The sequence below is a fragment of the Rhineura floridana genome, chromosome 6 (genome assembly GCF_030035675.1).
Source record: "Rhineura floridana isolate rRhiFlo1 chromosome 6, rRhiFlo1.hap2, whole genome shotgun sequence".
Taxonomy (NCBI): domain Eukaryota; kingdom Metazoa; phylum Chordata; class Lepidosauria; order Squamata; family Rhineuridae; genus Rhineura; species Rhineura floridana.
In genome coordinates, this window is record NC_084485.1 from 5197784 (window position 1) to 5222938 (window position 25155).

At 50.2% G+C, this 25155-nt stretch overlaps 1 protein-coding gene across 1 annotated transcript; it reads right to left on the reverse strand.

The window, feature by feature from the left end:
* Positions 1-417: 417 nt before the first annotated feature.
* On the reverse strand, positions 418-22902 carry LOC133386979 (cytochrome c oxidase subunit 4 isoform 1, mitochondrial). The gene is made up of 5 exons (XM_061630833.1): positions 22260-22902; positions 16237-16333; positions 7904-8065; positions 5600-5731; positions 418-1070 (listed from the first exon to the last, which is right to left on the reverse strand). Exons 1-5 carry the CDS (start codon positions 22443-22445, stop codon positions 934-936), a joined length of 714 nt encoding a protein of 237 aa, XP_061486817.1. The 5' UTR covers positions 22446-22902; the 3' UTR covers positions 418-933.
* Between the last annotated feature and the right edge of the window lie 2253 nt (positions 22903-25155).

Consider the following 25155-nt stretch of genomic DNA (forward strand, 5'->3'; position numbering starts at 1 on the left):
GCTTCCAGCCAGGTTGGACAATACTGAGCTACCTGGACCAATGGTCTGACTTGGTGCAAGTCAGGTCCTGATGTTCCGATCCCTGCATGGGTGCCCAAAGGAGTCTTTTGCCTACATGGTCGGGGCAACCTGCATCAGACCAAAGGCCCCTCTGCTGCAGTGGTGAAGCGCCTGCTTCCCTTCTAGCCGGTTTTGTGGGTAATCCCTGGTGCTTCCAGGGGCTGGAGTTCCTAACAGGATCTCCTACTCGAGGTTCTGTTAGGATCTCAAGTCACTGGACGCACCAGGGCCTGAATCATTGTAACACCATTTTATGTAGGTTCCCAGGAGGAGCTGCCTAGTGAGAAATCTGCCCATGGCCAGGTGGCCACCGGTCCTCTGCTTAACGGCTACTCGAGAGAGACGCAACACGTGGCCTGAAGTCTAGCAGAGTGTTTTATTACGTGGAGGGAAAGATCAAGGCAGTTTAAGAGGTGTGATTAAGGCCACACAGAGAGGCTTGGGGCTAATCCAGTCTTGGGCAACCTGGCGTCCTTCAGCTGTTTCGGAAGGCAACTCCCATCAGCCCCAGCCAGCATGGCCATGCTGGCTGGGGCTGATGGGAGTTGTCCAAAGAAGCTGGAGGGCCCAAGGTTGCCCTAACCGCTCTGCAGTGGAACAGAGACGGCAGTGCACCTGCCAGACCTCTTCCCACAGCAGCTGATGTGGCACCAGGAAGGTGGAATGCAGGCAAAAGCACACCAGCTGGATTTGAGAAGGTTCAGACTGAGAGAAGATGACCCAAACGAGGGACCAGGGGCTGGGAGAGGAGTTGGCGGAGTAGGAAGCGTGATCCCAGCTGCTGCCCTTGGGTGGTCAATTCTGTCTCGAGAGCCGTAGCGAAGGGGGAGCAGGATCCACGGCTGCCTCTCCTCGACTTCTGCTGCCCTCCTCCTACTTCTTCCACTCGTTCTTGTCATAATCCCACTTGGCGGAGATGCCTTGCACGGGGCCGGCACGCATGTCCAGCATCCGCTTGAGCTGCTTGGCCTTCCACTCCTTGCTGAAGGTGTGCGGCTTTGGGGGGCACACTGCAGGCACAGCGAGAGAGAGAGAGAGACCGGGTGAGGAGGGGATTTGAAAGAAACAGGGCAGGTCATGGGAAAAACTCCCACCCCCCCATCCTTTCTGGGGTGCAGACACGGATCGTGGCACATTGGTTACTCAGCTCTTGCCTTTTCGCCTCTTGTCGTTCTGCAGGCGGGGGGGGGGTGAGTGCTGGTAAAGCCAAACTGCCGTTTGTGCCCTCTGAGCACATGGTGCAGGTGGGGGTGCTGTGGCCCTCCAGATGTTGGTGGATTCCAACTCCCCTCAGCCCCAGCCAGCATGACCAATGGTGAGGGATGATGGGAGGTGCAGCCTGGGAACATCTGCAGGGTCACAAGTCCCCCACCCTGGGTCATGATTTGCACTCCATGTGCAAGGCTGCGTACTGCCCTTTATGTTACTTCATTCTGGGACACAGCAATAACCGTGAGCCAGGCACACTTGGGTACCTTGGGATATGAACGGTCCCTGTAGGCCCAAAGTCGCCGCCTTTGGAAGAATTTGCCTGCTCTGTCTCTGCATGCCTTGCTGCCCTGCCCTGGACACTTCCAGCTTTGGGGGAGGCAGGCAATCCTATTGCACCCGACGTCATTGGGATCCATCCTCTGCTCCAATGGAGAGCACCAGAAGCAGGTCATGCCCTCCCAGGAAGCAGCTTGTCTATGAGTCATGGTTGCTCTGGTCCCGCCTCTATCAGCTCCGGATGGGGGTAGGTGATTCTGTCGTGTCACTGTAGGGAATGTGAGTGGCTCACACCCAGTGCAGACATATAAGACAACTGCCCACCCTCCAAGGAGGTGGGCTGTTGGGTCTCTCTAAGCGGTCATTGCTTTCCAACCAGGAGGCTCGGCCACACCAGTGAGACGCATCCTGAGCGGGCTCCTCTGAGGGCAGAGAGCTCTTGCTCCTTCACATTGTAAGAATAAACTGCGGAAAGATGCACGAGTGAAATGTGCCTTCCATTTTTAATTCAGGAAAAAGTCAATGTGCTTCAGCTGTCATTGAGAAGGCTATCATTGGCTACTAGCCGTTATGGCTATGTTCTACCTCCTCTGTTGGAGGCAGTATGCTTCTGAATACCCATTGCTAGAAACGGCAGGAGGGGAGAGTGCTCTTGCGCTCAGCTCCCGCTTGGTAATCTTACACACCGCTATCACATTGCCTCTTACTTGCCTTTTTTCTAAGCTAAAAAGCCCAAAATGTTGAGCCTTTCCTCATTGGGGAGTTACTCCAGCCTCTTCATCATTTTGGTTGCCCTTTTCTAACGCTAATACGTCCTTTTTGGTGCCCTGTGAGAATCAGTGGCAAGTGACTGAACCATCCTTAGCTTTTAGGTGTACTTGGAAATGGAAATGGCCTGCCTTCAAGTCGATGCCGCCTTATGGCGACCCTATGAATAGGGATTTCATGGTAAGCAGTATTTAGAGGGGGTTTCCCATTGCCTCCCTCTGTGGCTAGTCCTCCCCAGCTGGCCAGGGCCTGCTCAGCTTGCCACAGCTGCACAAGCCAGCCCCTTCCTTGTCCGCAACTGCCATCTGGGGGCAACTGGGCTCCTTGGGACTCTGCAGCTTGCCCACGGCTGCACAGATGGCAGGGCACATAACCTCTGAGCCACTCATTGTGGGGGTGACCTTTAGCTGGCCCTTGACACCCAGGAGACACGAGCGGGGATTTGAACTCACAGACTCTGGACTCCCAGCCAGGCTCTCTTCCCCACTGTGCTTACAAAGGTTAAAATTCTACACCAAAGAGAAGTTGGATCCTGCAACCTAAAGTACAGCATGCACATTGAGAAAGGGGACGTGGAACTCCTCAACGTTTCTGCTTGTCGCTGGCAGCCGGGCTGTGGATGCAAATTGGCCCCTATAAGCCCTGTGGGTTTTCTGTGCACCAGGCAAGCCTAGCGCAGCGAACAGCCCAGTGCTGTTACTGCTGCAAAGGCAGGCAATGAGACTGGCCTCTCTCCTCTTTCCCACCTCCCTCCACGCCCCTCACTTGGCAGATGGGCTGTTATTGCAAATCCAGGAAAACAGCTCCACGGGCATCAGACCAGTGTGAGCAAAACAGCGGCCCTTTTGTTCCTCCCCACCCTGATTTTCTCAAGAGTGCAAAGCTGACATGATGACTGGCTGCGGCTTGTTTACTCCCCAATGGTCCGGGAATATCAGCTGTGGGCAGAGGCCTGGCCTGGGGTACGCCTGGGGTGGGGGTTAGGAGAGGCATGTGCCCCCTCTGCTGGAAGGCATTCTCTAGTGCCGCCACACAGCCAAAGCTAATGCTTTGTTGGGGTGGATTTACAAGTTTCCCAGCGGTGGATACAAGACTTAAAGCAGACCTTTTCAAGCAATTGTTTGTTTGGTGTGGTGGCAAAACGCTCTTCTAAATGCTCGTGCCTGTGGGGAGATCACAGCTTCCTACCTCCCGGCTGTACTTACGGTACATTCCCTTTTATAGACCCCAAGGATGAGAGTTCTGGGCGGCCCCATCTCAAAAAAGATGGCATAAAGGTGGAACAGGTTCAGAAAAGGGCAGCTTGGGGTTATCACGGGATTGGAACACCTTCCACAGAAGGAAAGGCAAAAGTGTTTCGAGCTTTTAAGTTTATATTTAGCTTTTACACCCACCCACTCTTGACTCACACATATATTTAAAAGTCAACAGAGGCTGAATGTACAATGTAGCAGACGTCGTGGGCTCCTGCAGTGGTGAGGTGGCTCTATCGCTTCAGCGTACAGGGGTGGAATCCTCTTTTTGAATGGTTATATATAGCTGCCTGCACCTGGAAATCTAGCACATCAGGACATACTCCTTTGATATGCTAGTTTTCTATATGTTTTCTTCCCTGGTGTGATATTTTTGGACTTATTTTAACATCTGTGGGCACTGAAATATGGAATCTCCCCCCAACAATCTGCCCATTCCAGCTTCATCCTGCTGCATGTCTAGAGCTGGCCTAAGTGAAAACTTGATAGAAGTTTGCAAAATTGTGAGCGGCATGAACAGGACCGAAGGTTTCTTAGCCTCCAGACCTCTTATCCCAAGATGCTCTTTCTTCACTCAAAGTACATCAGCAGTGGGAGAAGGATCCGTGGAAGACAAAGGGCAGCGTTGAGACGGCTCAAAGTGATCATCTACCAACAACGGCAACAAGAGGAACAGGAGGGAAGGATCCACACAACAAAACCAGCTTGATTTCCACTGGTGGCACCGATAAGTCCCTGTTAGTTCAGACTCAAAGGAGGAAAGAGCTGCTCTACTGCGAATCATTGTATAGGAGGGGGATTTGGGCAGGTGCTTCTCCAACTGAAATCTCTCTTGCACCACTACTAAAAAGACAAGGAACCCTGTCCTTCTTTACAGTTAGGCTGTCCACACGGCACACCCTGGGCTTCAGTTTGGGGAGAGCGGTAGCGCTTGCCCCTTGCATGCAAAAGGCCCCAGGTTCAGCTCCTGGAAAGCCCTCTGTGGTGGAGAGCTGCTGCCAGACAGAGTGCATGATCTTTACATGGGAACCTTAAAAGCTGCCTTCTGCTGAGTCCGGCCACTGGGCTATCTAGCTCAGTATTGTCTACACTGACTGGCAGCAGCTCTGAGAGGACGTTCCCAGTCCTACCTGGAGATGCCATCCGGGAATTGGACCTGGGACCTTCCAAGGTGTAAACAAAGGCTCTTCCACTGACTTCCTTAAGGAAGAGGCTATCAGCCCTATTGGCGAGTTGGATATAACGTGAGTCTGGCAACAAAGCACCTGCTTTGTGGATTCAAAGTAGGGTTACTCCTTTCCCCCACCCCGGACTAGGCTCTGTACCTTTTAACACAGACCCCCTGCAAAAAGCGAAAGATGTTTTCATTTGGGGGCAACAGCGTCTACAATCCTGGCGGAGCATCTGCTTTGCATACAGAGGGCCCCAGGTTCAGAGCTTGGAAAAGTTACTTTTTTGAACTACAACTCCCATCAGCCCCAGCCAGCATGACCACTGGACTGGGCTGATGGGAGTTGTAGTTCAAAAAAAGTAACTTTTCCAAGCTCTGCCCAGGTTCAATCCCTGGCAACATCAGGTATGGAATGTCCCCTGCTTGGAACCCCAGAGAGCCACTGCCGGGCTAGGTGGACTAGCAGCCTGACTCAGTCTAAGGCAGCTTCCTATGTGTGCCAGACAGGGTAGTTGTGGGTCATTCTTTATTATTATTTTTCCTCTTTCTATTGTATTAATATTTATTTATTTATGGTTATATAAATGTGCATATGTACCTATCTGTTTATGGAGAATTAAATAAAAAGAATTAAATGTAAAAAAAAACAACAGTTGTGTCTGAGACGAAAATTCAACAGGTGAAGCAGGCATCTAGCACAGCAGTTGCCATTGGGGAAGCAGCACCAGTGGTTTTTCTGCCTGCCATGCAGCAGTGGAAGGCACAAGAATGCACCCAGCAAGAGTGGCAAGCCTAAAAACACCACTGGGACTCTCATCCCTGCTGCGACCTCCCCCTCCTCCCCTTCCTGTCTCCGTACCATAGACCTGTTGCCACCACACAATTAATCCAGTGAAGGCGAGGAAAAAGAAGATGCCTCCCAGCACCGTCTTCCACTCGTTGCTCGGCTTGTTCATCTCCGCGTAGTTCTGATGGAACTTCAGCCGGTACACTGAAAAGCAACAGCACAGTCAGGATCCACACCACACTCCTTGCCTGTTGAGGCTCTCTGTGCCTGCCCACCCACCCTCTCCCCTCCTGTGGTTTCCAGCAACTGGTATTCAGAAAGCACACAGCCCACAACAGTGCTGTGTCCCTGAGCCGGCAGGGTGCGCTCTCTCTCTCTCGCTCTCTCTCTCTCTCACACACACACACACACAGAGAGAGAGAGAGAGAGAGATGTTCATCAGGGCAGCGGCACCTCTGGGGCAGGCCCTGTGTGCCTGTCTGGGTCAGGGCCCTCCTCTCCATCGCCTGCTTTCTGATTCTCCTACCATTCTAAACAGCCCTCGTAGTGTAGCTTCAGTCCAGCACATATGCTCCCAGCACGTGCATTTGGGAATGAAGCACTCTCCCTTTGCACTGGGGCAGTGGCTGCAATCTCAGTTTGGCTTCCAGGCCCACCTTGCTGCCAATGACCTGGAGGGAGCGTGACAATTCAGTGGCCACTGGCCTCGCTACGGCTGCATGGCAGAGATAGATTCCAGCTCCCAGCAGCCGGAATGGCTCACGGTCAGGGATGATGGCAGTCACAAGTCCAGCAACCCCTGCAGGGCCAGAAGCCTTCCACCTCTGCCACGCGGAACGTGGAGGTGTGCCACGGAAGACCAGACGCTGGAGAGCGAGCGCAGGAGACAGCTCTTGCGCAGATGCCCTGCCTTTAGGCTTCCAGGGGGAGCATGGCTGCCACTACAGAAAAGAGGATCCTGAGCTAGGTGGATCCTGAGCTTGGACCTGGAGCAGCAGGGTTCATCTCATCTCCTTCCCTACCAGTAAATGCCCCAGTCAGGAGAGGAAGGCTTGGGGAGGGGGCGCAGGCAGGCAAATTTACAGGGGGAGAAACAAGCGGGGTTTCCTCCCTGCGTTCAAGCGCCTTCTGCCCTCCTCCTGACACCCCCTGCAGCTGCCCACACACACCACTTTTGCCTCCCAACAGCTGTGCAGCAGCTCACTCACGTGTGCCCATTTTAAATGAATACTGTGAACCATTTGCAGGGGGGGTTGTCTGTCGAGTAAGCGGCATATACATATTGTGACACAGAAATTTAAAAAAATTAAAAGGTGCACGTCATCACTCCTGACACCACGTCATGGCAAGGCAGAAACCAGCCTGGCCCCAGACAACGGGCCGAGAAAGACCAGTGGCAGGGAGTTTGCTCAGGGCGCCAGCTGCCAACTTTGGCCTTGGGACTGCAAAACGGAGGGGGGGATTTTGACCCCATCCATCAGCTGCGGGGGGGGGGGAATAGCACCCTGCTGCATGTGTGTTTGGGGGCCAGGGGAGGAGATGGTTTTCTTTTTGGTATTATAAAAACCCATTGCAAGCCACCTTCAGAAGCTTTGAACTTTCACAATAAGCAAAATGTAATACTTAATAAAAATGGCAGAGGAACACCTTCTCTGCACATTGTCCCTCTCTCTGCTTTGCATAAAAGGTACACAGGGTTGTGTTTAAGTCCTGCTCAGAGTAGACCCATTGAAATTAACGAACCTGTTAGCCACGTCCATTTACTTCAATGGGCCTACTCTGAGTAGGACCAGCGCTGAATTTCATCTGCTCCTTCCTCTTAAGAACAACTCCCCTTCTCAGCCATTACTTTCTCAAAACCTTTTCCTGGTCCATCTTGCCCTCAAAGGACCAGCTCCCACATTGTCACCCTCCCTCCCAACACCCTCCCCCTTCGCTTGCTGTCGAGTCCAGGGGTTGCCAAGGTGGAACCCGCAGGCACGCGTGTGCCCACAAAGGCCTTCCCTGGCACCAACAGGGTTTGGGTGCCAGGGAAATTAGGCCTGAAAGAAACACTCTGGGCAGCCAACAGAATAGGATGCAGTGAGTGCGGTACCCACAACAGCTCCTGGGCCCAAAGAGGTTGGCACGTGCTGAAAGCACCTTGGTCAGCTCCTTAAAAGTTTGGACCAACACCCGGAGCAGATTCACTGCCTCACTGGCATCGCAGCCACCAATCTCCACTGGAGGTTGGTGACCCCTACTCCAGCCCCAGCCTCCATCTTGTCAGCCCAACAGGGATTGCTGCCCACAAAGCATCTGCTTCCTCCAGCCCCGTGAGGTCACCCAACTGCCCCTCCCTCCAGCCTGGATCCAGGCCAGCCTGCTGCTACGTACGGGCCACTTTTTCCTCGTTGCTCAGCTGCTTCCAGGACCCTTTCTCTTTCTCCTTGAGGGCCTTCTGTGACGCATCCAGCTCCTGGCAGTAGGGGACGTCTGGGAGTGGATGGATGGGACTGTCATAATAGATGGGCTGGGAGACATCCGTCTGGGTTGTGACTGGGAAGCCAGAGGGACAGCAGAGAGGAACGTCAGCATGGTTCGCCCCCATCCCCACACCGACCGTGACGGCGGCCACTTACTGCTTTTTGCTTTTAGTTGTTGTTGCTTTTTAGAAATGTTATAATTTTGTTGGTTTGAATTCTTGTAGATTGTGTTCTTTTGATTTGTATTTGTTTTTCTGTTTGTGTGTGAGCTGCCTTGGGGGCCTTTTTGGCCAAAAGGCGGCCTAGAAATAAACGCTAACATAACACTTATGCAGCACCAAAAAGAGGAAACACACTGCCCCAAAGGCGGGCATTTCTTTGCCTAAAAATGGCATATGCTAATCTATATAGAGAGCCAGGGTGGTACAGTGGTTAAGGTGTTGGACTAGGACCTGGGAGACCAGGGTTCGAATCCCCACACAGCCATGAAGCTCACTGGGTGACCTTGGGCCAGTCACTGCCTCTCAGCCTCAGAGGGAGGCAATGGTGAACCCCCTTGGAATACCACTTACCATGGAAACCCTGTTCATAGGGTCGCCCATAAGTCGGGATCGACTTGAAGGCAGTACATTTACATTTTTTAATCTATATAATCAGAAGAAGGCTAGGACTGGGGAGGACAGCTATGAGAGAACTAGAAAAGGTCCTCAAATGTAAAGATGTATCACTGAACACTAAAGTCAGGATCATTCAGACCATGGTATTCCCGATCCCTATGTGTGGATGTGGAAACTGGACAGTGAAAAAAGTGGGTAAGAGAAAAATCAACTCGTTTGAAATGTGGTGTTGGAGGAGAGCTTTGCGCATACCATGGACTGTGAAAAAGCCAAATAATTGGGTGTCAGAACAAATGAAACCAGAACTGTCACTAGAAGCTAAAGTGATGAAACTGAGGTTATCATACTTTGGACACATCATGAGAAGACAGGATTCACTAGAAAATACAATACTGGAGGTCGCTGATACATAGGGTTGTCATAAGTCGTGATCAACTTGAAGGCACATAAAAACAATCTATACGTACAAATACAATTTTTTAAAAAATTAGTGAAATTCAAATAAAAATCTATCTCAACATTACTGTAATCCCTATAATTTAAATAGCAATATGATGGGTTGTATACAACTAAGTTTTACTCAGATTAGATCCATTGAAACAACTGAACCTATGTTCATTAATTTCAATGGGTCTACTCTGACTAGGACTAGCATTGCATACAACCCAGTATTTCTCCCCACAGCGAAGTAGACAGTCCCAGAATGAGCGGTGTGCCTGCTCCGCCAGCTGTCCAGGTGATCCTCCTTGTGAACAGGCAGTTCCAAGGCCCCTTCCGGTCTCCCTTCTAAGGGTTGGATGGACAGCCCTTCCCATTAGAGGGGTGCACCTTCAAACAGAAGACGGCCCTCTGTAAAGCAGGACACCTGGCCACCCCAAGCAGCCATCGCCTCCACAACTCACGGTGCCTTCTGTATAAACCGTGAGCCGGGCTTTATACAACGTGGAGCTTCGAACGAACATGGCCAATGATCAGGGATGACAGGTGTATCCCGTAATGGTCTCAGGAGGACCTCACTGCCCTGTCTACATTTGAGCATACGGCTTACAGACATCAGTTTTGTGTGGGTATCTAGAGGGCTTATATGGACGTATATGTTTAACTGAAGGCGGATGTACTGATTGTTATTGTATCCTTAATGTAAACTGATGGTGTCTTTTTATTATTACATTCATTTTAATAGCCCTTTTCTTTCTTTTTTTCCTCTTTGTTAAATTTGCAAATTAATTTGGACAGTTATGTACTGCCTTTCCATGGTAAAATCAAACTCAAGAAGACAGCTGTGAATCCAAACAATCCTAACATTAGAACAAAATAAGCAGCCGTGAAAGCAACATCATAAACCTCATCATCAAACCACAACAACCGTTTCAGCGACAGCCGACTCAAAACAGGATTGTTTTGAGTGTTTTGAGCCTGGAACAAATTGCTCAGAGGGAGCCCTGTTTCTCCCCAAAGAGGGACATTGTTCATATCACAGCCTGCCTACCCAGACCATCTGACTGGTGATATTTAGGCCCCACCCACAATATACATTTAAAGCACTATCATACCACTTTACGCAGTCATGGCTTCCCACAATGAATCTTGGGAACTGTAGTTTGTTTGGGGTGGTGAGAGTTGCTCCCCTCACAGAGTTACGATTCCCAGAGTTCCCTGGGGGAGAATATTTGATTATTAAACTGCTCTGAGAATTGTACTGTAAGGGGAATCAGGTCTCCTAATAATTCTAAGCAAACTTCCCAGGATTCTTTGCGGAAGCCATGGCTGTTTAAAGTGGTATGATACCTCTTTAAATTAATAGTGTGGATGGGGCCCTAGTCTGTGCCTGGTGGTGCTCACTTACTGCTATGCACAGGATTGGGCTTTGAGCACATCCTGGCAATTCTGCCCATCACTACTGCAAGGGAAGTCCCTATAATTCCCATTTTACAACTGCAGAACTGAGGCTGCAAGATAATGACATGCCAAAGGCCACAGAATGAGTCCATGGCAGAGGTAGGACTTGAACTCAGATCTACCTGAGGCAAACCCAGCACTCTACTGGCTGCAGCAGTAAAGCTTTCCAAAGATTTCATCTGTGGTCTACTGACTGGATTGCCTAGTGGTCTGAGCCAGAACCTGTATATTTATTCTGTGAAAAATAGCTTTTGATTTCTGCCTTTCCCAGTGCGGATGCTGCTCCCTCTTCAGCTGTTCCCATGCCAATCTGGGTCTTATGAAGACTTCCACCCACATGGCTAAGTCCCCTGGCACATTTGCAAACCGTGGTCAGTGGTGCCCAGCCCCTGGGTTGTGTGGGCACAATAAAAAGCAAAACTACACAGACAGAAGTCCTGACACAGACACAGACCACCCTGAAGCATCACTCAGGGAAATGGAAATGAGACCTCCGTCTGTAGCAGGGAGAAGTCAGATGCTGCAGTGAGCAAAGCAGTACCTGTTGAACTACTGCCTCAGAAACAGCTGTTAAAGTCATAGGAGCACTGTCAGAATGAGTTGGCAATACCGGGCTCCCAGTGCCAGCATTGGACGCAAAAACAAAACAAACCCTGGCAGATAGGCACCCTCCCTCCTGCCTCTCTTTGGAGTAAAGTTCAATTTTTGACAATACAGAGTACAAGCGCTTTGGAGTAGCCCTTCTTGTAAAGGTTGTTTTCTCTCTCCAACCAGCTTTTCTGCTATATGGAAAGGGTGCTGTTGGTTTAACTGGGCAAGGAAACTGCTCCCTTTTACTCACTGACCCTATTTACCAAGGCTAGTCCTTGTCTTCATTGCTTATCCCAGCTCAAAGTGTCCGTTACAGAACAAAGTAAGAGGGAGACTCCAGAATAACACTCATCCCTGAATGACAACTTATCAGGGAGTTCAGTTCTATCATATGTGGCCTGAATAGAGATAACAGGTTTTTATCTCTCAAGAGTTTAATTAGCTTACCCATGCCAGGTTGTGTTAACCACCCTGCCTTATGAACAGCCTCTGTACTTATTTTACGTACAGTTACGCTTTAACATAGTTATCACAGTTTGCGGGGGGGGGGATGTCAAATTTTGTTTCCCTCTGGCCTCATTAATTACATTTTCTCCTCTCTGCGCCCATAAATATACCTCTCTCTAGATCAAAAGGGATCTGCCAACTTAGGATAATATTTATTGCATCTGATGAAGTAGACTCTAGTCCCCCAAAGCATGTGCCATTATAAATGTGGTCATCTTTAAGGTGCCACAAGAGCCCTGCTTGCTTTTGCTTAAACCCTCCCCCCCCCACTTCCTAAATTTTGCCCCATTTATACGAGGGAGATGCCTTGTCAGCAGATGTCAGAGCTGTCCTCCTTCTAGGGAAGAGCTGTAGGTCAGAGGTAGAGCATCTGGTTTACATGCCAAAGACTCCAGAATCGACCCCTGCCATCTCCAGGTGAGGTCGGAGACAGGTTCCTGTCTGAAACCGCAGAGAGCTGCTGCCGGTCAGTGCAGACAATGCTTAGCTAGATGGACCAGTGTGTCTGATTCGGTGCAAGTCAGTTTGCTATGGCCCTGCGTTCTGGGTCCTCCTTGGGTCTCTAGCAGTTGCATCTTCCCTCAGGCACTTCAGCATGCAAAGGCATGCGCATGAACACTAAGGCACTAGGCACGAAGGCCCGGCTTGCCATTCCGCCTACTTGCTCCCACGGCTGCTGCCGAGGAGTATTTTGAGCTGTCGATAACCCAGTCGTTGGGTGACTGTGGCATTCTAGTATAGCCTTAAGTCAATGAACACACTGCCTTGGGCTTTTAAATGGGCGAATGACAGGCTGTTGCGGAGCACATGAATGCAGCACAAGCCAACATGTCCAGCCCTCTGCAATATGTAATGACAGGAGAGGGATCGCAGCAGAGATCCTTTTTATGGCAACAGGGGTGTCACAAACACATCCCTATTTTCATTTGTAAAATGCTGGAGGGTTGTAAACGCGGCATGTGGGTTGTTGGTTTTTGCGGGGGGGTGGGTCATTGCGTTTTCAGTGTTTTGCCTGTTGTCTTTTGCAGTCGCTCCAAATATATTATTACCAGCGTGGCTTGTTTCCCTAATTATACTGTGTCAGTACAATGTTACTGCTTTTGCCATTACAGTGATTAACTCTCTAGCGCGTTGCTGCGAGGGTGGATTTCTGGTGCCTCCAGCGCGTCTTGTTCTTGGTGCTGGTCTCCTCCCCCCCCTTGCCCTCCTCTTTCTCCGCCCTTTTCAGGGCATGTCACTCTGTCACTCTGCACAGCTCCATGCCCTCTTCCCCAGCCTGGTGCCCTCCAGGTGCTTTGAACTGCAACTCCCATCAGCCCCAGCCAGCATGGCCATTTCTGGACTACACCTCCCATCAGCCCCTGGCTGGGAGACACCTGACAATGAGTCCCCAGCCCCTGCAGCCAGTCAGGCTCTGGTGTCCTCTTGTGTATATATGAGGAATAGCAGCAGACCTGGACCTAGCAGCGCTCACATTACTTTAAAGATATTCCTGAGGTTGGGGGCATGTAGCTGTGTTAGGGCTAGGGTTGCCACGTTCCTGGCCTGAGACTGATCCTGTATCTTTAGGAGAAGAGTAAGTCAGACAAGTGCGGATGTTCTTGCAACACTGTAATGGGAAAAACCACAAGGTGGAATTCTCCCTTCCCCCTGCACAATTTTTAAAGATACAGAAGACCTCTTGGAGGACCTGGCAACCAAGAAGTCTTCTGTATCTTTAAAAGTTGTGCAGGGGGAAGGGAGAATTCCACCTTGTGGGTGTTGCAAGAACACCCACACTTGGCTGACTTTCTCTCCTCCTAAAGATACAGGATCAGTCTCAGGTCAGGAACCTGGCAACCTTAGTTAGGGCTTATCCACATGGAAGCATTTCTTCGTAGCAAATATGCTGCTTTTACCACTGTAGTAGATTTGCAGCATCCACACTTAGTGCTCAATGTTAGCTGCAAATCCGTTGTTTTCCATTTCCACAAGCAGGCGTTCCTCTGGGAAGCATTTGTGTCACTGTTTCCTTGGGGGCCCGCCCTCTAATTTTATATTTTTACTCCCTCCGGTTGCTCAGTTACTGGGCATGTGCCAATATTTTTGACCTGCGCAGTATTTTCACTCCCTCCTGCCCCCACCACTTCCTGAAGTCTGACAGTTGAAAAGAAGTGGGGTCATCTACCCGCTCCTCTTCTTCCTTTTCCCAGCTCACCATCACAGTTCCTTCAGTTGCGCAAGCAGCCCTCCCTCCCCTCTTTACACTAATCTGATAGAAGGACATACTGTATTTTGGGAGTTGATGAACAGTGGGGTCACCAGCCTCCACTCTTCTTCCTGGTCCGTCATAGGGATGGAATCCTCTTCTTTTTTGCATTTAGTTTTTTAAGTGTGGCCCCCTGTTGTTGTTGTTGTTATGTGCCTCCAAGTCGATTACGACTTATGGTGACCCTAGGAATCAGTGAACTCCAAGAGCATCTGTCATGAACCACTCTGTTCAGATCTTGTAAGTTCAGGTCTGTGGCTTCCTTGATGGAATCAATCCATCTCTTGTTTGGCCTTCTTCTTTTTCTACTCCCTTCTGTTTTTCCCAGCATTATGGTCTTTTCTAGGGAATCAGGTCTTCTCATGATGTGTCCAAAGTATGATAATCTCAGTTTCATCATTTTAGCTTCTAGTGACAGTTGTGGTTTAATTTGTTCTAACACCCAATTATTGGTCTTTTTCGCAGTCCATGGTATGTGCAAAGCTCTCCTCCAACACCACATGGCCCCCTGGTGGTCATTAATGGTCCAATTCCTTTTCCCTTTGCTTTGCGGAGAATTATCAATATTATTGTCTATATTTATTGATGAGTCTCCACTGGTATCGATGTTTATTCTCAACTTGAAAATACATCAGTAAAAGTATTGGTCACATTATTGATGATTTCAAAGAAAAAATTTTAAAGAAAGGTATTGGGAAAAAAAATTAAAAATGGAAACCAGGCAAGGAGACCTGTTACTTCAAAATTCTCTCTGCAAAGGTAAAGAATATGAGAAAGAATGATAAAATCCAATGGCAATTCTGATTAGATTACTGTGGAAATGGAGCCCATCGCTAGTCTGTTACAAGGAGTGAAGGAAGTTTATTCGGGGAGGAAAAGAGGAAAGAAGGGAGGGCTGCAGAAACTGTGAAGGGGGGAGGACAGAGCAGTCGGACATTGCCAGATAAACCACTGGAAACAAAATGGGAGAGTTAGTGGACGGAGAAAGGGGAGTAGCAGAAAGTGACGATTCACCCACCCATTAAAAAGCATAGAAGCAAGCCGTCTGCAAAGACATGTGGAGTAGAGTGGAACCATGTTGTTCTAACTTTTTTGTATTATCAGGGGACTGGGTTAGTATGGATTTGCAGGGGGGAAACTGCATGATAGCTTCTGTTTGCCAGTAATGTCATGTGAACAATGCAAATTAAAAGGAGATGTGAGTAGCACCAAACACACAGTAAACCACCGTATAGATGAGCCCTTACTCTCTCACAACTAAAACAACATTAATAAGCAGTTTTCTGGCACACTTAAAGATTCTTGGATTAATTACGTGGCTCTGGATGTAGAAAGGCCCTAAGTTCACAAGTGACATGTGCGCCTTTCACACACTTGTGGCACTTGTGAACAGCCATAACGAAGCACAACACATGCCAGGTTTGTTTAAAGGTGATTACTCACTTTTGCCAACAATGATGCTGCCTGCACACTTTCAGGCTATGTAACTTGCCACCTTTTCTGCCAGACGCAGAGCTTGGAAAAGTTACTTTTTTGAACTACAACTCCCATCAGCCCAATCCAGTGGCCATGCTGGCTGGGGCTGATGGGAGTTGTAGTTCAAAAAAGTAACTTTTCCAAGCTCTGGGTGATGTCACCATTAACAGGAAAGAGGAGGGCATTAAAGGGCTTGCAGTGACTACATTTGGAGATCTAGTCACAAACAGATAACTGGTGCTTAATGGTCATTATATCACTGTATCCTACACAAGAATTTGGAATGCAGGATATTCGGTTTGCATATAGTAACATTAACAGGATTGACTCATATTTCTAGAAGAGTGTATTGTCTTCTCCTGTTTAAATAGAAACTCACTGCAAGCTGAGTTAATGGTCAAACAAACTTTATTTCTGAAGAGGCCTGGGAGCCTGCCTCATGAGACATGGGCTGTTTCTCTGAAAGGGGCCATGTGCCAAATATTTAGGCATACATTAGGAAGATCACTTTGCCAGGAACCCAGAGCGGCACATGATGAGAAAGGTTGCGGATCTTTAAGGGTAGTGCCGCAGTAGCAGGAGGGAGCAATATTTGGGGAGGGGGCAATGCATTTCAGAGCTAGCTATGTCCAATCTGTGTCAGACTTTTGAAAGAGACATCCTATGTACTAATATGTCTGAGGCCCAATCTGCATTATGCATTTAGAACACTCTTATACAACTTCGAACAGTCATGGCTTCACTGAAATAATCATGGGAACTGTAGTTTGTTAAGAGTGCTAAGAGTTGTTAGGAGACGCACACCCCCATTCCCTTTGCACAGCTACAATTCCCAGAGTGGTTTAGCATTCAATCCCTCTTTCCAAGGAACTCAGGAAGAATAAAATGAGAGGGGGTAGTCCTTACCATGCTCACCACGTCCGTGAGCTGCTCGGACACTAGCAGCACCCAGAACCCTTCTTCCAGTCAGGATGCCGGCACGTAAGGATGGCAGTGACAGCATCTGTGGGGCCAAAGAAAAGAAATGAGTGTGGAGGTGGCATCATGTATGTATGGATTTGATTGATTGATTGATATCCCACCTGTCTCCCAGTACAAGCCCAGGGTGGCAAACAAAAGCACTAAAAACACTTTAAAACATTATAAAAACAGACTTCAAAATATATTAAAACACAACAACCATTAAAAACATATTAAAACAATATATCTTTAGAAACATTTTTTAAAAGCTTTTAAAACGTTTTTAAAAAAGGCGGTTTAAAAATATATTAAAAAGCAATTCCAGCACAGACGCAGACTGGGATAAGGTCTCTGCTTAAAAGGCTTGTTGAAAGAGGAAGGTCTTCAGTAGGTGCCGAAAGGATAACAGAGATGGCGCCTGTCTAATATTTAAGGGGAGGGAGTTCCACAGGGTAGGCGCCACTAAACTAAAGGTCTGTTTCCTATTTTGTGCGGAACGGACCTCCTGATAAGATGGTATCTGCAGGAGGCCCTCACCTGCAGAGCACAGTGATCGACTGGGTATACAAGGGATAAGACGGTCCTTCAGGTATCCTGGTCCCAAGCTGTATAGGGCTTTGTACACCAGAACTAGAACCTTGAACTTGGCCTGACAGCTAAAATGTAGCCAGTGCAATACTTTCAGTAGTGGAGTGACATGTTGATGAGACCCTGCCCCAGTGAGCAGTCTCACTGCCGCATTTTGCACCAGCTGCAGCTTCTGGACCAACTTCAAGGGTAGCCCCACATAGAGCACATTACAGTAATCCAGCCTGGAGGTTACCAGTGCATGGACAACAGTGGTCAGGCTATCCCTGTCCAGAAACGTCTGCAGCTGTCTTACCAGCCGAAGGTGAAAGGCACTCCTAGCCATGGAGGTCACCTGGGCCTCTAGTGACAAAGATGGATCCAGGAGCACCCCCAGTCTACGGACCTGCTCTTTCAGAGGGAGTATGATCCCATCCAAAGCAGACAACTGACCAATTATCCGAACATGGGAACCACCAACCCACAGTGCCTCCGTCTTGCTAGGATTGAGAGTCAGTTTATTGGCCCTCAACCAGCCCACCACAGAGTCCATGCACCAGTCCAGGGCTTGCATGGCCTTTCCCGATTCAGGTGTTATGGAGAAATAGAGCTGGGTATCATCAGCATACTGCTGACACCTCACCTCAAATCTCCTGATGACCGCTCCCAAGGGCTTCATATAGATGTTAAACAGCATGGGGGACAAGATGGTACCCTGTGGCACCCCAAAGCACAGCTGCCAGGGGGTCAAAAGACAATCACTCAATGCTATGCTCTGAAAACGACCCTAGAGATAGAATCAGAACTACTGTAAATCAGTGCCTCCAATACCCATCTCACCAAGTTGACCCAGAAGGATACCATGGTTAATGGTATCAGAAACCACCGAGACGATCAATAAGAATAACAGGGTCGCACTCCCCCTGTCCTCCTGAAAAAGGTCATCCATCAGGGCGACCAAGGCCGATTCAGTCCCATAACCAGGCCTGAACCCAGACTGGGATGGGTCAAGATAATCTGTTTCATCCAAGAGTACTTGCAACTGCTGCACCACAACCCTCTCAGTCACCTTCCCTAAGGGGGTATTTGCAGCCGGGTGGTAGTTGTTGCAAACCACTGGGTCCTATGGTTTCAGGAGCACTCAAATCACTGCCAATTTCAAGGCGGCTGGAACCACTCCCTCCCGCAACAATGCAGTGACCACACCCTGGATCCACTAGGTCAAAACCCTCGGTCAAATCATCTCACAGCAGGAGGCTCCATGGCTAGATCCCAAGGCAGGCACAATGCAGACGTCCCCAAGGATGCGCTCAAAGCACAGACCACACAGCACTCCTTATTGCTCATCAGGGCCCCTGGGTTTGGATTCCCTAAATCCTAGAATATGAACAAGAAGAGCCTGCTGGATCAGGCCAGTGGCCCATCTAGTCCAGCATCCTGTTCTCACTGTGGTGCCAAATCTGATGTTTTGCACTGTGACACACTCTTGCTTGGAAAACCTCTAGGTAAATAATGCCCATGGGCTCGATTGAACCCCAACACCGTTTTGGAGCAGGCTAGAGGATGGAATTTGCTCACACAGAGTCTGCTTGGTGGTATCATATTGGGTAGCAAAAAACAGAACAGCCCCCCCCAAATACAATTAATAAAAAGACAACGTCACAGGAACACCAAGTGGCAATAAAATGATAGTGATTATTTCAACGTGAACAGCTATACAGTAGGGCTCTGCTTTTCGGCGTTCCGCTAATATGGCGGTTTTCAATTAGAGTGAGGCCCCACTCATATGACGCTTGTTCTGCTTTTACGGAGTTTTTTGGGCATTGGGCGCCATTTTATTGACAGAGTTCCACTTTTCAGCGGGTTCTGCTTTTTGGCGGGGTCTGGAACGTAACCCGCCGTATGAGTGGGGCCCTACTGTACATGTAAACGTGCAAGCAGAATTATATAGAGTACAACACTGCAAAACACAAGTTCTCCAAGCTGTTCTGAAGTTCTTGAAGAAGGGTATATCGTACTTGAGACCTCTTAGCAGATTAATTATTCCTTATCTGTAAAGTGATTAGATCCTGATACTTGCTTTGTTAATTTAAACCACTCTTGTGTGACACAGAGATGCTTGTCAAAGAAAGTGGAGAAGGCGGATGGAGAAATGTTTTTCTCCCTCTCTCATAACTCGTGGATGTCCAGTGAAGCTGAATGTTGGAAGATTCAGGCCAGAGAGCACACAGTTAAACTATGGGATTTGCTCCCGCAAGAGGCAGTGCTGGCCACCAGCTTGGATGGCTTTGAAAGAGGATTAGACAAATAGAAGGATAAGCCTATCAATGGCTACTAGCCATTGCATGCTTCCAAATACCAGTTGCTGGAATCTGCAGGAGGGGAGAGTGCTCTTGCGCTCAGGTCCTGCGTGTGGGCTTCCCAAGGGCAACTGGTTGGCCACTGTGAGAACAGGATGCTGGACTAACGGGCCACTGGCCTGATCCAACGAAGCTGCTCATATGTTCTTATGCCTCATCTAATTTAGCAACATGCAGTTCGGCTCACTTGCCTGAGCCATGTAAGAAACGCAAGAGCATAAAAAGAACTTGGCTTCTGGATCAGACAAAAGGTCCATTAGCCCAGCATCCTGTCCTCACAGTGGCCAGCCAGTGGCCCTTGGGAAGCCCGCAAACATTTGATCAGCGGTACGTCATCCCTTTTCTGCTTCTGGCACACTACACCTGTCCAGACCTTCCTTCTCAGCATAAGGAAGTGGAGGGGGTTGTCTGAGAGCGGTTCCTACGCAACGCAGCTGAAGAGCACAGACTCCTCCGCATGGCAAGGGACCCTGGATTCATGCACAGGGGCCCCTTTCAGGCCTTCTGCTGAAAGCACAGAGGCTGGACAAGAGACAGCCTGCAGCACAGTGGCAGAACACCTGCTTTGCATGCAGAAGGTCCACCCTTGTCTGGACCCCTGACCAGCCACTGCCAGTCAGAGTGGACAATGCTAAGCTGGGTGAAACAATGGTTCCTATTTATATCAGCCTCTTTTTCAGAACCATGAGGACTAGAAGCTTACTTTATTTTTAGGGGAAGGGCCACAGCTGAGTTGCAGAAGATTCCAGGTTCAATCTCTGGCATCTCTGAGTAGGGCTGGGAATGCTCCCGGCTGGAAATCCTGGAGAGCTGCTGCCAGTCAATGTAGTTAGATAGGCCAGTGGCCTAACTCATTATAAGGCAGCTTCCTAAATGCAATTTCCCCCCCATCCACCCTCACATACCCCTCCCTATCCACATTAAATCTATGTGTGGAAGGAATATCTGAAATTAAAGCAAGGACATGACACCAAAGTCGAGCTTCCATATTCAGGAGCCCTATACCCCTGGTTACCAGATGCTGAGTTAAATGACAACAGATGAACACACACACACACACACACACACACACACACACACACACAGCATTGGCTCAGCTTGTGAGCTTTCTGGACACATCTGTTTGGCCACTGCTGGGCTCTGAATGTTGGACAAGGCAGAACTTTGCTCTGATCCAGCATGGGCAGTGTTTCTGTTCCAGAGTCCAACTCTATGCAACACAGGAGAGGGCGTCTGGGGGCCCAGGAACTTGTGTGGGGCATAGGCCAGGCAGAGCACCCCGGGGGGAGGAGCATGCATTGTGCCCCCAGGCAAAAGGACACCTGCATAGATTAAGCTTCCCTGATTAGATCAGGCTGGCAACAGCCCTCTTTCCACAAGGCCACCTGCAAACGCAGCTTCTCTCAACGCCTGGCAGACCTTGGAGGGTGCCAGCTGCCTGACAGAACAGCACTCTCTCAAAAGCCAGACTGGCCGGGGGTGGGTGAAAGGCGGGGGGAGAGAAATGGCTCACCAGGCCGCTGCCTACTCAGTGCCAGAGCCCTAGAGAAGATTTGGGAGGCCTTCCCTGCAGGGCCCCACCTTGCACTGTTCCCACCTGCAGCTGTTTTTCTGCAAGAGTCAAAAGGGCCTCCCACCCCCTCCTCCAGAGACCCTGCTGGCTGGGAGTGGCTGGAGTGGACGGCCCCTGACTGATCTCTAGATGCAGGGAAAGGCTCCCCAGCCAGGCAAAGCAGTCAGGACAGCCCTGGTGCTGGGTTTGTTGTTTGTTGTTATGTGCTGACTTATGGCGACCCTAGGAATCAGCAACCTCCAATAGCATCTGTCGTGAACCACCCTGTTCAGATCTTGAAAGTTCAGGTCTGTGGCTTCCTTTTTGGAATCAATCCATCTCTTGTTTGGCCTTCCTCTTTTTCTACTCCCTTCTGTTTTTCCCAGCATTATGGTCTTTTCTAGTGAATCATGTCTTCTCATGATGTGTCTAAAGTATGATAATCTCAGTTTCATCATTTTAGCTTCTACTGACAGTTCTGGTTTAATTTGTTCTTTGTTGTTATGTGTTTCCAAGTCGACTACGACTTATGGCGACCCTATGAATTGGCAACCTCCAAGAGCATCTTTAATTTGTTCTAATACCCAATTATTTGTCTTTCTTGCAGTCCATGGTATGCACAAAGCTCTCCTCCAACACCACATTTCAAATGAGTTTATTTTTCTCTTATCTGCTTTTTTCACTGTCCAACTTTCACATCCATACATAGAGATCGGGAATACCACGGTCTGAATGATCCTCACTTTGGTGTTCAGTGATACATCTTTGCATCTGAGGACCTTTTCTAGTTCTCTCATAGCTGCCCTCCCCAGTCCTAGCCTTCTTCTGATTTCTTGACTATTGTCTCCATTTTGGTTAATGGTGCTGGGTAATGGCTCCCCAAAATCTCGGATGGCACTTGGGGGGGGGGCAAAACGGGAGGCTGCTTCCATGCCCTATAGGAATCTGGACAGGTTTTAATGTGGAGATCCATCTGTTTGATTTTGGGGATCCAAATGGGATTTGGGGGTTGGGGCCACGAAAGCGAGAGAGGAAAGCTGTCTTTGCCTCAAAGAAGGAGGAGGAGGAGGAGGAGGAAGAGGGTGGGAGCCAAGCTTTTATTCATATCATCTAACCCAGCACCGTAGAAAAGCAGTTTGTGCATAAAGAAACTGGTCGCCGCCAGGACTTGAGGAGAGCAAAGAAAGTTATGCTACCAAAAGAAAAAGAAAAAAAGATAAAATTCAGCAGAAAAGATGCGTCGGGGGAGCCCAGTGCCCGGTCAGAAGGCCTGGCCGGCAGAAATGGGGGACAAAAAAGGCATCAAGTGGGCAAACCAGCCTTCCCAGCCCCAGACGGCAACCAGACCCCTTCCCGTTGCCTGCCCGGCCCCTGAGTCGAGCAGGAGGGCAGCTCCCCCAGCCGGGTGGGTTGGAGGCGCCCGCCCCCACCGAGCCAGGCCTATGTGCCCGCCCGCGCCCCTGGGGTAGAGCCAGAGGGAGGGCACTTACCGTGGTGGGGCAAGCGAGGCGCAGGAGCCGACGTGGGAAATGGAGGCAACAGGCTTCCTCCGCGCTCAACTGCCGGCAGCCTGGCCAGCGGCCAAAAGCTCCTCGGACGGAACAGACCCGGCACAGGCGGGCGGGTGGAGGGATGCGCCAAGCCCCCGTCTGCCCGGCCCCTTCCTGTCCCCCCATGGGAGACAAGGAGGGGGTCCCCGCACAGCCCGGCCGTCCCGCCCACCCCCGGCTCGGGGCGTTTACAAGGAGGGCCCGCGAGGAGCAAAGGCAGGAGCTGGCGGGAGGCCAGAGCCCCCTCGCCTCCCCGGCCGCACAAAGGCGCACGTTGGCCACTCCACGCGAAGAGCCCTTGGAACCGCTGGAGCAGGGGGGCGGCCGGCAGGCCTTGCCAGAGCCGGACTCCCCGGCCGACTCTGGGGGCGGCGTCCCCCTTCCCAACTGCGCGAAGGGCTCGCTTTGAAGAGTCCCGCCGCAGGCTCAGGCCTTTGGCAAGGGCCCTCTAGCCCAGCACGCGGCGGCCCTCACAGTGGCCAGCCAGCTGCCTCGGCCGGGAAGCCCGCGAGCAGCGCCTGGGCGCGACGGCCGTGCTCTCCGCAGCAACAGGCATCCCAAAGCGTGCTGCCTCCGACGGTGGAGGGAGGAGATGGCCCCATTGTGGCTAGTGGCCAATGGCCCGTTGGAGCAAACGGGGGCACTGCCCCACCACCCTCAGCCTGGCAACCGCTCAGGGGGTGGCTGCTCCTATTGCTGGCCCCGGCGTCAGGTGCTGTGGGGCTGCCTGCCTTCTGCCCCTCCACTCTGAACTGGCCCCAGCCTTCTTATTCTCTATGAATTTGGGATCCCTTTCTAAAACTATCCAGGCTGGTGGCCATCCCTACCTCTTCTGGGGGCGTGCTGGCTGGGGCTGATGGGAATTGTAGTCCAAAACATCTGGAGGGCACAAGGTTGGGGAAGGCTGCTTTGACAGTCAGTGACTTAACAGAAATGACTTTTGACTCTCTTGTCTCGTTAACAACCAACACCTGAAGTGAAAAGCCCTTTTTCAAAAGAGGAGAATGTGATCCTGTTCCTGAACTGTTTGCTGATGGCCTGTTCTTTTGCTCACCACTAAGAAAAGAGAGTCTCCATTTGAATCAGTGAAAAAGAATCTAGCGAGATGTGGAACCATGTGTGGGGTGAGCAAGGGTGTAGTCATCAGGGGTCTTAGTCCCCTTACTTTTTTGGGAGCAGGGTTGCAGCCGGGTCCCTGATTCCACCAACCTACATGTGAAGCAGCATGAAAGGGCAGTGTGTTAGCCACTGAGAAGAGACTTCTAACATTCTTCCTTGTCTTTTCCTGCCAGTCAGAGTGAAAGGTGAGTCAGTCATGGAGAAGACTCTTCTCAGTAGCTAATACTCCCCTTTCATGCTCATTGGCTCCTAGGAACATCTGTTGTTGTGAGATAAGGTATTAACAAGGATCTCATTCTCAACCCAGCAGGGAAAAGGGGGGAGGGGCATGGCTGTGCCTATCATGAAGGGACCCTGCACTTCTGAATTTGCCACTACACTACTGGGGTTGGGGAGATTTGTCCCTGTTCAACCAGGGGACACACTGCAGAAAAACACACAAACTGCCAAATAGTTTCTTTTTTTAAAAAAATTGAACATAATACTAAACCCTCTGCAATTCGGAGCAATCCTGAGTGGGGAATGCAAGATATGCTAAGTTCATACAGTTGGCCTCACCCACTGGGTGCCCCAACGAGCTTTTCCGCTAGGGGGTGAAAGTCATCCCTATTTACATTTTCTAGCGGCGCCTTAGTGGCAGTGACCTCAGCGTGGCCAACTCCACGAAAGTCTCCATCCCCACACGATGATGGTAGGGCTCACCCTAGAAGCTTGGGGAAAGCTTTCCTGGGGATTGGAACCCCCTTTGGCTTTGAAATTGTGGCATAATCTCCCTGGGCAGGGATGTCATAAGGGGGGGGTCATCAGCCTATAGCAGAGGGAGGATGAGACTGCGGGGCTTCCCCACTGGCACTGCTGAGAGCCCAACTCCACAGGAAAGTAGAAAGCTGGCTTATACTTAGTCAGACCACTGGTCCATCTAGCTCAGTATTGTCCACACCGACTGGCAGCATTTCCATGAAAGCAAGCAGGATTTGTGTCCTGTTTGGTAGCAGTGATGTCACAGGCGCCATCCAATACGTGGCCGTGAAAGCAGCATGGCCCCAGCGAGCATCTCCACTGGGCTGTGTGACTGCCCTTTCCTAGCAAGAGATGTGCTAGCCAATGGGAACGCTTGCTGCCCTGTCCTCTGCCTTCATGTGAGTAATTGCTGAACCGAGGCCGGCCCTACCGTTGGTCAGAGTGAGCTCAGGCTACCTTGGGCAGCAAATGCTTTCATCTTCCTGGTGTAACCTGCATACATTAGAGAACCCAGCATCGTGGCTGCTCCGTCTTTTGACTCCCATCTCTATCTTCAGGGCTGCTCCGTAACTGTTTCCTGTCCCCACCACTCTTCTTGCGAATTTTACTTTCACACACACACACACACCCCTGCCCACATAGCTGTTCCTGTTTTTGCCCCATCTTCCTCCTGTCATGGCTGTTCTGCTCCCCCCTGGCCGCAGCCGTCTGGGCTGGGTTTATTTTTTAAACACCTTCCCTCTCCCCCCAAGAGCCAGTGTGGTGTAGTGGTTAAGGTGCTGGACTACGACCTGGGAGACCAGGGTTCAAATCCACACACAGCCATGAAGCTCCCTGGGTGACCTTGGGCCAGTCACTGCCTCTCAGCCTCAGAGGAAGGCAATGGTAAACCCCCTCTGAATACAGCTTACCATGAAAACCCTCTTCACAGGGTCATTTGTAGGGTTGCCATAAGAGGGGATCAACTTGAAGGCAG

Bases quoted from the DNA above. Each gene is read 5' to 3' on its own strand.
- LOC133386979 (XM_061630833.1), bottom strand. From the start codon at position 22,445: ATGGGGGGACAGGAAGGGGCCGGGCAGACGGGGGCTTGGCGCATCCCT. The intron at 8,066-16,236 runs GTAAGGACTACC...CTGGCTTCCCAG, and splicing joins TCACGGACGTGGTGAGCATG to TCACAACCCAGACGGATGTC. The intron at 1,071-5,599 runs GTACGGAGACAG...CTGTGCCTGCAG, and splicing joins GTGGTGGCAACAGGTCTATG to TGTGCCCCCCAAAGCCGCAC.